The sequence below is a fragment of the Ptychodera flava genome, unplaced genomic scaffold (genome assembly GCF_041260155.1).
Source record: "Ptychodera flava strain L36383 unplaced genomic scaffold, AS_Pfla_20210202 Scaffold_112__1_contigs__length_238456_pilon, whole genome shotgun sequence".
Classification (NCBI taxonomy): domain Eukaryota; kingdom Metazoa; phylum Hemichordata; class Enteropneusta; family Ptychoderidae; genus Ptychodera; species Ptychodera flava.
The window spans coordinates 27,281-42,556 of NW_027248294.1; the positions used below are offsets into that span (position 1 = coordinate 27,281).

General features: G+C 42.3%; 1 protein-coding gene across 4 annotated transcripts in view; it reads left to right on the top strand.

Moving 5' to 3' along the window:
• Positions 1-896: 896 nt before the first annotated feature.
• The window catches only part of LOC139126639 (ABC-type oligopeptide transporter ABCB9-like), a 96,560-nt gene continuing 82,180 nt past the window's right edge, over positions 897-15,276 (top strand). For 2 of the 4 annotated variants that reach the window (XM_070692696.1, XM_070692700.1), the window contains exon 1: positions 953-1,122. Coding sequence is in view for 1 of the 4 variants with exons in the window: in XM_070692699.1 (XP_070548800.1) it covers positions 1,007-1,122 (116 nt within the window). In the remaining 3 variants the exon portion in view is untranslated. Of the gene's footprint in view, positions 1,123-15,276 lie in introns of all 4 variants that reach the window. The other 2 variants (XM_070692699.1, XM_070692698.1) reach the window with 2 other exon arrangements.

Consider the following 15,276-nt stretch of genomic DNA (forward strand, 5'->3'; position numbering starts at 1 on the left):
TGGCTCAATATGCACGTGTGCATTTCAGAAAAATCAGTGACAATCAGTAATAGTTCATTTATGTTTTTTTAGTAAATTTATATTGGCCACTTTAGAGATACAAGGCTTCAGTAAATCGCCTCATTTTTATGCTTAATTTTCTGCACTTTTATAGGGAGATACTTTCTTCGGCGCAAAAGTTCAGGATGAGAAACGGTAAACGGTAGCCGACTGGTTTTGTTTGAGACCTAGCAGCTAGGCGATGTTGCTGCGAGTGTGTGGGGGTTCGAATCCCGTTTGGGTTATAGTAAAAATATTTGAGAAACGCTACAATGAGTATCGTCGCTAGAGGGCAACCTTCACGCATGCGCTCTAGCTGTTATTTAAGGGATTTGCAAGGACTACCTGTACATACCTGTCAGTGCTATTTTAAGTTAACATTTCCGTCTCACGGCCTTATCGCCAAAACTGAGGGCATAGCGTTTCAGTTGGATGTCTGTGTAAAAGGACAGTGATAAAATCGAACTTGGAGACGAAACATGTAATGAGCATGACCGGAAAATCCAGGAATGAATGAGTTGTATTTTCTGTCAAAACGCACGAGACAACATTTTGACTTCGCCATTTTTCAGCGATATAAACTAATAAGACACTAAATAATGTACGATTTGGTAAATCTAACTACTTATCTTTCAATTCGCCTAGTTATGATTAACATAAGTTGAATTCTCGATGAACTACAGGCGATATTTCTTTACAATGTGTAGCGCTAGATTTAGTGATTTTTTTTTTGAAATTTTCGCGTTCCATACCACCCACGAAGGAAAATCGATTTTGCGCGTCTCGGGTATCTGCGTCCGCACTGCAAACTTCGTGTAATAACCCCTAAGAGTTCTATGAGTAACGTACCCTGCGTGTACCATACCCTACGGCCAGGCCTGCCCTACGGCTAAAAAGTTCTATGCGTAACGTACGCTTTGTATACCCTGGCGCGCACTGCATCATGGAACCGGTAAAATAACTATTCATGGAATGCCTCGCATGTACATACTCGCTCAAACAGCAGAATGATACCAACCGCAGAAGCGAGCAGACGACTACAGTGAAGCCTTCTGCGGAATCAACCAGTGCAACAAAGACTTGGTAAGTCTACTGAGTTTATACACTGGGTAACACTATAATTGGCGCCGCGCTGCGACTTTTCCTGACCTTTGTGGGAAAAGGCGAGAAAACTTAAGAGTTTTATTTCTAAATAGAAGTCGGAGTACCTCACGGAAAAACTCGTGAGGTTGCCTTCCACTTGAAAGTGATACGAGTAGAGTTACGTCACAGGGTGTTGTCTACATGTCCGTCCCCAGGGGTGGGTAGGTGTTTCGTTGTATCGCTAATAAAGATATATTCTACCAACCTTTGGTGTTTCGGTATTAACTTAGCACTGCCCTTGACAATCTTGCGTATACGTTTTATCAACATGCTGCGTCTATTATCTGATGAGTTTGAGTGCCTAATTAGCCAAAGTAATCAAGCGTAAATATTACTAATCTGTGGACGCTCTCACCAGATTATCACCCGATTAAATTTGACAAAGTCAATAACGAACGCACAAGCAAGGTATGACTGAAGAAAGGGCTGAAACTCTCAAAAGCCGTGTCCAGAGGTGGTGCGTAAAAGTAGTGGACACTTTATATTCACGTATTCAGAAACAAACAGAAGGCAAAACAAACTTGAATATTCATTTGTAAACGAACAGGTCGGAAAGGAGGACCTCCCAGGAATACGTGGTATGTGTTGAACACACCTTGTAACGTATCGGAGATGTGTTTATACTCTTCCTGCTGGCCCGGCAAAAACACGTTGGTCGACGTGCCTAACACCGCATCGAACTGAATCAGACTTCATTCACGGGTATATTGCAAAATTCCGTGTTAGTCGAGAACAAGAACGGAAAAGACTTTATTAACTCGACGTTCGAGCTCGCCTTCAACTTGTCCAGTTTATCAACTGCGTTCTTGCAATACGTACACTTAGGAACGGACCATTAGATCTTGGGAGGGGATGGTCAAAAACAGAAAAAAAAATTTTCAGAGCAGAAAGTTAGGGAAAAAAAATCTTCAAACTAGTTTGCAAAATAAAAAAAAATAAATAAGAAGAAATATGCGTTAAAAAAAAATCTGCAAAAGTCTTTAAAATCTTGAATTTTTTTAGATTTTACCAACAGGAAGCAACTTTCTGTATTTTTAGTGAATCCTCCAGGCACATTTTTAATTTTAATGTACCGTATACATTGAGAGTGACTGTATCCCTTATACTGGAAGTTGTGATTATCTTATCTTTTCAGGACTTTTGTATTCTGATCACTTGAAAATTATAAAATTATAGAGCCTGTTTTCTACTTGTAGTTTGCTGCATACAAACAAAGCAGGTACACTAGGTAAAACATTGAAACTATGGTATGGTTGTCAAAACAGAAAGTTATATTTGCCTTTCAAGGTAAACAGATGCAGGCCACATCAGGTTCATTTTTTTTCACAGCATTTAATTGCAATGATGAATGCAAGAATGCGTGAACAAGTAGAAACACGTCAATAATGATAAAACAACATACCAAGTCATTATGTATTATTTTGCTTTTAAAAAGGCATTTTCAATTCTTTTTTCTCAAAAAACAGCCTCATAAAACAACCGCAACACATTTTTTTACATTTAACAATACACTACGTAGAATGCCATCTATCCAACAAATCCCAACACAAAAACACAAAAGGGTTGAACTTTGAAAGTTTCTCGATAGCAAATACTGAATAAATTTGCATGAATAATGTGTAGCAAATGCTGAATGACAATTATCTGAAGAATTTTACCACCACAAAAAAAGAGCATAATTTAAACAAATCTTAAGGGACTTACGTAGCAAATTTCAAAGAAATTGGACAAGCCCTTTCAGAGAATACAGCTTTTTTGACCATGAATGGCATGAATTGCCCTAAAAAGACAAATATTAAAATTTCACCACATCTATACACATCCAATCAATTTGGACATGCTGCTACAGAGAAATAGATGTTTTGATCAAAAAGGGCAACAATTGCTCTAAAAACACAAATATGCAAATTTCACTATATTTTGCAAACAGCTTCTCAGCTTGTCAAAATCAATTGTAAATCATGAGATATGCATGATGTTTGGTGGGGTGAATATAGGCATTTCACCAGGCAGTAGAAAGAAAAGCCAGGAAACCAAAATAATCAATTTTCAAAACTATAGGAAGCTACTGAGGAGCAAGAAGACCATGTTTCAGAGGAAGATGTGTAATCTGAAAAAAATGCTCCCCAAGTGCCACCAAATAACACGATTTTCATCTCTATTTTTAAAAAACTCCAACAGCAGGAGGGGGACACCCCCTCCTGACCTCCCCCCACAAAAATACTCCCCAAGTGCCACCAAATAACACCATTTTAATCTCTATTTTTCAAAAGCTCCAATGGCAAGAGGGGGGACACCCCTCCTGACCTCCCCCGCAAAAATACTCCCCAAGTGCCACCAAATAACACCATTTTCATCTCTATTTTAAAAAGCTCCAATGGCAGGGGGGGGACACCCCCTCCTCACCTCCCCCTGACCACTTGCGCGGCCGCATGTGGTGCTTTGCACCACATCTTTGCCCTCTTTATCCTCAGACAGCGACGAACTAAAAAAAAATTATAAATCTGAAAATTTACTCTGAAAAAAAAAAATTGCACAGCTAATCTCAATTGGAAAAACATTTTTTAGAAATTTACAATAGTAAAAAAATTCACAATTTCATTGTGACCACCCCCCTCCCAAGATCTAATGGTCCATCCCTTATGTATTAGTCTTTTTTTTTCAAATAACAAAAGACGTGTTTTACGTACGACCGATTGTGTGCTCTGCACGTACAAGAAGTGTTGTGGGTTGGTGCTACGTGCCTTCAGATTTTATACACCGCGGTATTTTGCTTTGAATTTTTCCATTGACCCCATGCGCTAAGTTAAAACACAAACAAGAAGGTCGAGTGTTCTCTCTGCAAATCAAGAAGCATTTCGAACACGAACGTTTCGGATATCTTGACCTCAACATTACTAGCTACTCAGCTCGAAAGTTATGCTCGGAAACAGGACGGGAATATTAGTCAAAGTCGGATTTTGCATGGAAAGCATGCAATGTACTGCATACTGCTTATGCTCCCTTGGGTCCGAGACTCCCGCCCTCTCGGCCATAAACGTCATTGAGTTGCCAAGAATATGATAGTGCAGTCGCGTGAATCTGTGTACATTTTGATACATTATTTTATCAATCCTTATACTCAACTATCTAACGCATCAAACAAGGGTCATGTCAGGTTCTTAGGACGTTCTCCAAAAGACATATAATCGATTAGTGTCGCGGAATGATTTTCACCAGGTTTGAGTACTAATAAATAACTGGTCGTCAGTGTGTCTTCGCATATCAAATCGACAAGTGTATTAGTAACTTCGAGGGATCACATCCTTCACTGTAAAGTTGTTTTTATACAAAACACATTTTCGAGAAAGCTGACGTGCAAGGGAAAGACATAGCAACTGAGTCTGACGGAGGCGCAAAAACAGTGCATTCGCATTTGTGTCCGATGTACACATCTCAGGGCTCGAAATTTACTTTTTTCCCTGGTAGTCCAATTGGGCTACCATTTTCTGAAGTTGGTAGCCCAGTGACAAGGTCTGGTAGCCCATACATGAATGAAGAGATTTTTTTGTAAAGGATGTGATTTTTATAATCTAGACAATGAGCGATTTATTTTGCATGATTCTATCCAGCCTGTCATCCAAGTACATATAACTTCATATAATGATATTTTATTGAAAGTGTGTCGCAACAAATTCGACTGAACTGTCGCATTTTAATTTGCATAACAAAGTCATAGTCTGGCCTTTCTGTGTCAAGCTGGGTTGACTGTTGGACCGAGCCTAGGTCATCTCACATCGATCAACATCATGTCGCCTACTAAGTAATTTGAAGTCCAAGGCTTTTGTAGTCCGTGTGGGCTACCATTTCATGGGTTTTGGTAGCCCCAGGGAAAAGTTGGTAGTCTGTGGACGCGGAACTACCGCTAATTTCGAGCCCTGCATCTGTCTGTTATTCCTATCTATCAGTTGACGAAGCCTACTTCAAATGGTAGTGAACTCCAAGCAAAGTCCCACATAACATGTAAAGGTGAGCCAGTTGCCATATGATGATAGATTGCATAAACTTTGAAGTCTAACATCCTTAACTGTAAAGCTGCGGTTTTTATACAAAAACACATTTTTGGTAAAGTGAATGTGCGAGGGAAAGACAGGGAAAGACACCGGTGATCGCGCGACTGAGTCCGACAGCAGCGCAAGAAGTGTTTCCCCGACAGTCAGACATATAGAGTATGCTATATATGCATTTCTAAAGCGTGTCCAAAAGTTGACATAAAAAGATATGTCCAAAAGGTTTTGATTATATATAGTTATTACATTGTTACGCAGGGTTTCACGTGGGTTCAAAAACTGACATAAAAGATATGGTGTCCAAAAAATTCGTTTTATTCAGCAGACTGATTTATCGTCTTTGCTATGGCCTAAACATTCCCGTTTACGTTCGACAAGACTGTGACATCAATATCTCCCCAACGTATAGATCAACCTGGTTGAGTATTACTATGCTTCCAATGTGTCTTCGCAGCTTTCATCTCGTCTTGAAACGAATAAGCATATATAAGGCATGAAAATACTTTTGCCGACTAGTCAATTTTTATGTCACAAGCGGCGAGTTTCTTCCCGCAAACGATGACCGGCTGTAGTCAAAAACACATAGAGATTGTCATGTCCGTGTTCAGAAACACCAATGAGCTTGACCCTAGATCCTAAAGCATGTTGGCTAATTTGTTTGCCTCTATCGATCATGTAAAGGTTTGTAGTTCCGGCTTCCGGTCTGACGGACCACATCGGGACACTGACTCCACCGCTTCTATTAGCGTTCTACAGCTCAAAGAAGCAACCGACGAAGGCATAAATTGGCCTGTCCCCGTTTAAACATGTCCGAAAACTGTTGACGTTCAAAAAATTAGGAAATGTTTATTGTAAAGTAGATTTCTGTGAACACGGCTTTTGAGAGTTTCAGCCCTTTCTCTCTTGCTGGTGCGTTCGTTATTGACTTTGTCAAATTTAATCGGGTGATAATCTGGTGAGAGCGTCCACAGATTAGTAATTTACCCTTGATTACTTTGCCTAATTAGGCACTCAGCTCATCAGATAATAGACGCAGCATGTTGATAAAACGTATACGCAAGATTGTCAAGGGCAGTGCTACGTTACGACCGAAACACCAAAGGTTGGTAGAATATATCTTTATAGCGATACAACGAAACACCTACCCACCCCTGGGGACGGACATGTAGACAACACCCTGTGGTTACGTGGCATATTCATAATTGAAAGTACTAGTTTACTAGTAGGTAGAATACGCCGAAGTACTTGGAAAGTTTTACGATTAGAGTTGGGACGCCCAAGTGCTTTTTTGATTTTCAACACTTGCCCCGAATAAATTAGCTGTTGGGCGAGAAAAAAAAATTATCTGTTCAACGGGCCGGACCGACCCATATTTGGACCACTCCACATTTTTCTTTTTTTTTTTCCCCGAAATCTTTATGAATCTGAAGAAACGCGGAGATGTTATTCAGTGAACATCTGTCTGTAAGATGAATGACCTTCACATTTTCGATGACATTGACTTGAGTGAGATTGATACAGGCTATGATTTGAAGAGTAAAGGTGGAAGCCCATCACAAACATTTGGTCAAGGTGAAGGGCAGGGTTAATACGCCGTGGAAAATAAACTATTACGCCACGTACGTGTTCCGTATAGCATAGACACTCTGTACTGTATTGTTTCACTGGCGTTTATTTCACGTCCGAGTGGTTGTACAGTCTATGTTTTCTAGTGTTCGTATTTTCAGTGTTCCTTGAAAATTCTTTATTGTTCTTTGAGTCATCACTCGTTCCGATTTTCGTCATGGCTTTCTCCTATGGAATGTGTGATTGTAAGCAGCAGTTCTCACTGCAGGACGGACATGATTTGTGTTTGTGTTGTCAAGAATGCACAAGGAGTCAACCTTGTGACATTTGTTTGACTTAGACACAGGACGGATGGTCTAATTTCGCTCCCTCGCTCGACGACATCACCCCAGACATCCCCAGGGCTGACCCGTCAGTTTCTGAGTCGCGAGTTTTGGATGGAATGCTCCGTGCTCATATGGCTGGTGACACCAACCACAGTCGTTTGGTGGGCTATTCAGCTCTGGGACTATTCGCCCCATAGACGAATGTACAGAAGCGAGAAACAATGTTTCTCGCTGGGCTATTCAGCTCTGGGACTATTCACCCCATAGACGAGTGTACAGAAGCGAGAAACAATGTTTCTCGCTTCTGTACACTCGTCTATGGGGCGAATAGTCCCAGAGCTGAATAGCCCACTAGGGACTGTGCACCAACACAGAAATTAGCTCCGTTAGATTCAGGTGCCGCCAACGAAGCTGTTCGTGCAAAAAGGTGTTCGTGCGAAGTTTTTCAGCGGGCGGGCAGATTTCAAAACTAATCAGCGGACGGGGAGAAAATATCGATATTTACTGTGGGCGGGGAAGAAATTTCATTACTTTCAGCGGGCGGGGAGAAAATGTTTGACAGTGGGCACCGGAAAATACGTAGAGGGAGGGGAAAGCGGCGTGCTTAACAATGTTCCAAGGTATACTGCTAACTGCTTGCATGGCTTTGTGTTGATCTGGGTTGCATAGTGGGCATCTAGTTGGCAATGGGGAATTTCAGTTGTAGGGAGAGGGCAGCAGGGAGCTTGAATTGTTGTTGGGAGTGGGGAGCGGGCAGACTGTAGATACCGGAGGGCAGTGGGCATCAAAATTCAGTGGGAAGGCACATTTTCAGTGTATACCAGCGGGAGGGCAGTTACGAACAGCTCTCACTTTCCCCTCCAAGTTTTAGGTCAGGGTCAAAAATAAGAAAAATCAGTATATCAGCCTTCAAAACAGGTTTTGTGATGATTTTGAGAAATTCATGAAATTTACCAGTTGGCGGCACCTGTAGATTGAACTGTAGAAGTGAAGGCAAAGAAGGTGTTCTGAGACAACCAACCCATGTCAACAAAAATTGAAAAAATCATGAACGTACTAAACAACATATCCAGTATATGTTATGTGACTAAGAAAAAGCATGAAACACACAAAAAGTGTTTATATTATATGTTCTGTTCAAGAAAAACCAAAAAAACCAAAAAAAAAAAAAAAAAATCCGCCCTACCTACCCAACTTTGAAGTTATCCCGCCCGTTGAACAGCTTTTTTTGGGGGGCCTTGCACAGTTTCTTCGGGTGAGAGACTTAGAAGCTAGTGGCGACTAAGAAAAAATCAAGAACAAGCTTCCAGGTGTTGCTGTAAATCTTGCGACTGAACAGGGTAAGGCAACTTTGCTGTAACTGTTTTAAGTGAGTTTCTTCATCTGGGTGTAAGTTCACATTTGTTCATTTTTTGGGTGAAATAAATTGTTGGCGGGGAATTTTTGTGTGGTATTTCTGTTGTGGCAGCCAGATTTCCTCGCAACTTTTTCTTGCTCAACGAAATATTCACCACCAGTTTCGGAATTTTACCATTCAGTGGTGTTAAAATAGCGTAATAGGGGACAGTGTGCGAAATTAAGAGACAACAGCTTCAGGTCATAAGGACCTGTACCAAGCCAAAGCTTCAGGTCCTTACAGAAAACTGCCGGTCCTCAATGAAGGCAGTTGCTAACGACCATTAACCCTTTTCCTGCCGAGCGCCCTTGTCCGTTATCCTGCCAAGTCAGTAGAAAACGGCCCCCTTTTCCGTGCCTGCAAAAGATTGGCTCTCCTGCACGTTATCCTGCCAGGCATTTTGGCAGAAACCGCCCATTTTCAGGGTAGTTTTAGCAGTACTTATACGTGTTAGACTTCGATAATTTCTACATGCCCGTATACAGGGGAAGGTGCTCAAGGGTTACTGCAGAAAAAAATTGGGGTCAGCGGCTTTGTTTGCCCCAGGGGGTGCGTCATTTAATTCCCGTTTCATGCTTACTTTTACGGAAATAAGCTCCTTCAGTATTGCGCACGTCCGCTAGGCACAAACATAACCTCGCTCGTCTGTTAGTCAGAGACCCTGGGGGTCGTGCTAGGGGTGCGGGAGCACCGGCAAACCTGTCCTTTTTCCCCAGGGTAGGGTCAATTGAATACGTACCTTCAACGACTTGGCAGTGTAGCACAAAAACTACGTTTTGCCGTTGTACAAACGACTTGGCTGAGCCATTGAGGCACAGCTTCCACGTAGTTTCGCCAGCTCGTTTGGGAGTTGGCTTACGAGTGTTACCGTTCATTACCGACTTAGTCGAGCGGTCCTCAGTCAGGTACGGGTTTGTACCGCCATGGCTTGGGCTGCAGCTAACCAGTGATAACCAGTCACTACACCCAAGTTGTCAGTCTCACTTTTGCGATGCACGGGTACAACGCAATGTGCTTCCATTTTTCTAGCCATCGACGTCTCCATGCCTGGCAGCCATTGTATAGCTAGCTGGTTTGCATAACAAAAGCAGTCCCTGCTCAGTACAGGCGGTATCCCCTAGCATTGACCTCATGTACCCTGAATTCTCGGTACGCAAATAGCGTACGTAGTAACCAAGGTCGTCGGCAACAGGATACGTTTGCCTGCAAACCAGAGCCAATACTTCGGACGATCGAATAAATAAAAAATCCAAAGCCACGTCCATTGAATGGCACGGCCAAGGCAGTGAAGGACGTTGCCTGGCTTGAACTTGCAGAGCTGAAGCCCAGCTTAGTACGTCGAACACCAGTTTGTAATGGTATTTCCGAGTCGTTCATATCCGTTCCATCGGAGGAACAAGTCGAGCCGTCCCGTCAAAAATACGTTCTCATTTTCAGTCACGCACAACTGAATAAGTGACTTTCGTCTCGCACCATCGGCACCATCTGCAAAGTCGTTTGCAAGAGGTAGCCATCTAGATTAGCATTGACGAGTTGGTCAAGTTCGGCAGCAATCTCTATAGTGCCAGGCAGCCAAGTACGTCCAACTCCACCAGAAAACGTCACCATGCTATCCTGCCAAGTCCGCTAAAAAGCGGTAAAAAAACCAGCCCCCCTCAGGTGTGGGGGACTGGCGGACAGGTTTCTGCACCTTTCCCTGTCTATCGACTCCCTGCAAACCCATTTCGAGGAGAAAAGGCGTTCCTTGTCAGAAAACCTGTCCTCGGATGACCCCTAAACGCACAGGGGATAGCAAAACGTAGTGCCGTCGACTTGGCAGCAAAGGGGGTACCCAAAAAGGGCCCGATTTCCAACGGGTTGGTAGAATAACGGTCACCAGTGCTTAGATTCTGGCTACACCGAATTTCAAGCGGATTTTCACCGACTTGGCAGGAAAAGGGTTAAAGTCAACTTCTCCACGGGGGGACTATGGGACTAACAGGAGAATTTGACATTTTTTCTAGCCATGTCAAATCCCCACTCTCAGACTATAAAATGATGTCAAACACCCAGGGCCCGGGGAATACAGGCTCATGTGAAGTTCATTGACTCAGATCGTACGAGAAGCAGATAAGAGATAGTGTGATAGTTTAATTAATTATTGGTTAAGATTTCAATGAGAACAATCGAGAATTGGATATTCCATGGTGTGATCTTATTTAATCTTAAGAAACAATCAAAGACTGGCGGGAAAATTACCATGTGATAACTTTTGTAATTATGTAAGTTTGAATATGTATTTAACTTTGTAGAGAGCTTTTGAGATCAGACCTTGGACGGTAATGTTACGGTCGCCATCTTGCAATAAAGTACAAGGTTGTGTTAAATCTACATCTTGGTGTGTCAGCTTCAGTTACTGAAAGCATTACGATCCAGACTGGTACCTCTCAACTCGTAATTCCCCTAAGCGCAACATTATTGTCTTGGTTGTTAAACTAGTCGTGCTATTTCAGGTTTTCATAGTTGTTCAGTGAGCGGGTTGCTCGAGCACGCCGGTCAGCCTTGTGAATTGTGCTACCAGTCAAATCTCAGTGCGCGTTCCGTCGTGCACACGGTCCATATATCGATTGAACTACGGTTTGTGACGGTCCGGTTCATTGCCATCTAGGCTCGCCATTGCCACGAGTACGCTACCATTAACTAGAGGAAACTTTTAATCCTCTAAAGGTTGGCATTTGGGGCCTAATTTCAGATAATCCGTTACAGTGCTGGCAGCGCTGGGATGAGACTTTTGGCTGGTACTCGAGTACGGCGTGTTCTATTGTTCGATTTTCTATTGTTGTCATTGAAAGGGAAAGTTGATACAAGTTACGTGAATTTAGCAAGTGTTGTTGGAGGATGTTTGCTGTTCGTTCTAGCGAGTGTCTGATTTCGATATTTTGCCGTGCATTTTTTCAATCATGGAAAGCTTCGTCAATAGCGAAGTTGTCTTTTCTAGCGGGCAGCAAGGCGCAGTCCAGACACGAGTTTCGAAGTCGGGCAAAACTCCGGTTCGATTTGGAGATGCCCATAGTGAACGTGTTGAGGACTATAGTGATATTACCGCCACTATAGTCTCCGGAAGGTGTCGTACAAACTGAAATGTGACGCCCAGAGGAGGTTATTCTATTCTCACGTGAGAATGAGGTGGCCGGTAGACGAAGTCCGTCAAACACTGCTGCTATTTTAGGCAGTTACACATCGACTCCTGCTATTCAGTCGGCTTTCGTCGCGTGGTAACAATATATGTACTATTGTTGGTATGTTGGGTTGCCGTCCCTCTCTAGGTACAGACAATAAGACCGCAACATCCCTCATTGGTTTCACTGTATCTACACCCTTGCCGAAAGGACCGGGTCCAGGTTTAAGCTTTGGGGGAAGTAGTTTATTTGCAAATAGAGCACAGGGGCTCATAAGTGGCTATTTAAGTCAATATTACAGCGTTTTTCTTTCTTTTTCAATGTTACAAATCATTGAAACCAGCTGAAGAGCACAACACTTGTGTAGCTGTCTTTTGTGTAGCTTGTATTGATATGTATAGTGTGCCCTCAATGGGAAATGTGATCATATTTAAAAACGACCTTTAGTTCCGTGACCTCTAGCAAATTCCTCTGGCCATGCCTACTGGCCATGCGTACAGACGTCGCTGTGTTTACTGTACTAATAAATTAGTACAGTAAGCATAGCGAGGGCAGGGCAGGAAGTAGGCATGGCCAGAGCCTAGAGGTCACGGAACTAAAGGTCACATTTACGAGGACGCACTATACATGCCAATACACGCTACACAAAAGACAGCTACACAAGTGTTGTGCTCTTCAGCTGGATTATTTGAAACATTGAAAAAGAAAGAAAAACGCTGTAATATTGACTTAAATAGGCACTTATGAGGTCCTGTGAATAGAGGGTCGGATACACTACCATCTGTGACTTTTAAAACAGAGAAAACACCTCGCTTTAAAGGCGCCAGTGTATGACATGAAAAACAAGTCAGCAAAAGCTGATAGCTATTATGGAACGACAGATTTTGTCAATTACAAATTACACTTCGAAATATGTGCGTGGGTAAATGGTTGGAATTCTGAGCAGAAATTTAACATTCTTTTGACAAAATTGCGAGGTCGGGCTTTATAGAGTTTGCAGCACATTGATCCATATATTACCTGATTTTGTTTAATTTGAACCTTATACTATTGTTTAGTAAAAAAGCCATAACACTCAAATAATTAAAATTATTTTTGGTATTCATTTCTAAAATATTATATTTCATACTTAAAAACACTCGAAATACTGGTCCTCAGAAAAAAATCTGAATTCATATTGGCCGCAAAATGGTCACGTGACATGACGTCATGCGAGGCCATCAGTGCAGTGTGCAGTGACAGGGTCGCACTAGCACTCGCCACATTCGCAAAATGCAACAGAAAGTGCTGGGTGGCGAATAAAATGTCTTCTTGGTACGCCACGCTCATGAAAGTGTGGCGAACTGGCCTCAAACTAAAAGACCCCGGTCAAATTCACGGTGGACGATGCGATACTATCAGGTGATTAAATCAATGTGACAATACTCTCGCTCTCAGCGCCACGTAGGTTTACGATACCATACAATGGTTGCGTACTATTCATTCTGTCCAGCGTAGATACGCATTGCTGAACTCGGCAAGCCATAAAACTTTTTGTTTACCCTTTGAACCCAGTTTAGTACCATATAAGGACTAAAATAATGACATCATCCACCCTAACAGCAGAGAGATCCAGTACTTTATGCGAACTTTCCGAGGGGTCAGTGGTTTACGTGAATATTTAATCAGGTTGGCTGCCCCGCTGCCATGCCGTGCACTCAACGAGAGTCGAGAGACTTTATGATAGCTTTACTACAACTCGGACACAGAAGACGATTTTATCATGTACAGCTAATTGCTCTCTGAGTGATAGAAACGGTAGCTTTTACCTCTTTTTTGATAATATTCTATGGAAAAATCGAGCGATTTGCTAGCCAAGTTGGTTGCGATTGAACTTAGTGTTGGATGGCAGCATGGCATTGCATTGCGTGATGCTGAATGCTCCGGTCCCCTCGGTTGAGGTTTTCTTTCAATGTGCATGATGAAGAAATTTGTAAGATTTTAGTTATACTGAAGTGTATTCTGTTGATTTTCAAGTGACTTGCAATCGATAAGCTCATGCAAATATTTGCAAATGCTCATGCAAACTGCAGTTTGCTCATGCAAACTGTTGATATCGTGCCTTATCCAGCCTGTAGCGAGAGAGCCGTGACCTACTTTGTTTACAAATTTATGTGTTGTTACTGTTGACATCGTGACATATTTCCTACGTTGGGTCGCGTCTGACGTGTGTCTATTGCATCTCCCCAAGGTGACTGGAAACCGTATTTTGTGAGTTTGAAGCCAATTGAAAACACTATTTTTTAACTTCAATAAACCGGGCATGAAACTTTTATCTCAATACTTTGTGGTTTATTTCTATCTGAAGACTGCTTTTGGTATGCTTGTCAAAATATGTGATCCAACTTTGAAAACAGATTGACTAACACAGTATGACTGCGAGACACGATTAAATCAAGGCTGTGTCGATGTCACGAAATGTGTACGACGGTGTACAGCGGCATGTCTGGTAGGTATCAATGAGTCGGAGAGCCCGCGTACCTGGTCCGGCTAGGCTCAACTATACTGTGAAGATCAGTGGAGATACATGAATCAACCTGACTCCATTACAAAATTAGTAATCCTGCGATACAAACAAATATGGTCAAGAGAAAAAAACTTTCACAGATCGTTTTGTTGGTCTTTCAACAAGGAATGAAGGTTCAAGGAACTAACGCAGCGCGAATATCAGTAGTTATTTCCGGAACGCGGGAAGGTCATTTGCTGTGCCAGTACCGTCTGATAACTTTGGAGAAGCAGATCAAAACTCCAGCAACGATGATTATATTCAGGTACATCACGGACAAAATGGCCCCGGGCCACTACAGCTGCAGGGAAGGTGATGATGACTAATTGTACCGATAAACTTCCGACACAAATAGCGTGTATGTTCTGTGCATACAGTAGTGTAGGTTTATTTTACGTCCATGACACAATTGACAACAACAAGGGAAATAAATAATCGTGGTTTCATCTCGTTGTTTTTTATTACATAAAAGTCAAAAATGATTTTTTAAGCGTTTTTAAAACAATGCGAATGGGCATATGCAAGACATTTTAGTGCGATGCTGAGTTCAACATGGCGCGTATACTGGGTGCTCTCTTCTCGTTACCCAGGCTTGTTAGTCAGACTCGTATCGGCATCTGATGACAGACAGAGTTATGAATTCGAGTTTCACACAGCCGCTTTCAGAATATTTCGTTTGGGCATATTTATCATAAAATCGAAGGCCTAAATGATTCTTATTACTACCTATCTGTGTTTCCCACTCGTGAAGGCTCGGGTGAACCTGGGTGTGAAGGTATTTTGTCGCTTGGCCCATTGATCCGCAGGTTGGGGATATACTCGCACCTCGCTGGCTCAAAACCTATTTCCTGAACAAAAGTCATGTACCGTAGAGCCCAAGACTCCCCATTATCATCTGAATCATACACTCCGAGTCCAAAAACTATCTCTTCATTCGCGCTCGCCGATTTTAAATTTGACGCCATTGTTGCTTGTGTATGTACAGCAGGAGGCATAGACTGATTTGCACAACGATTGCCTCACGTGACGTCACAGGTGAGGGCATGGTTCAAAC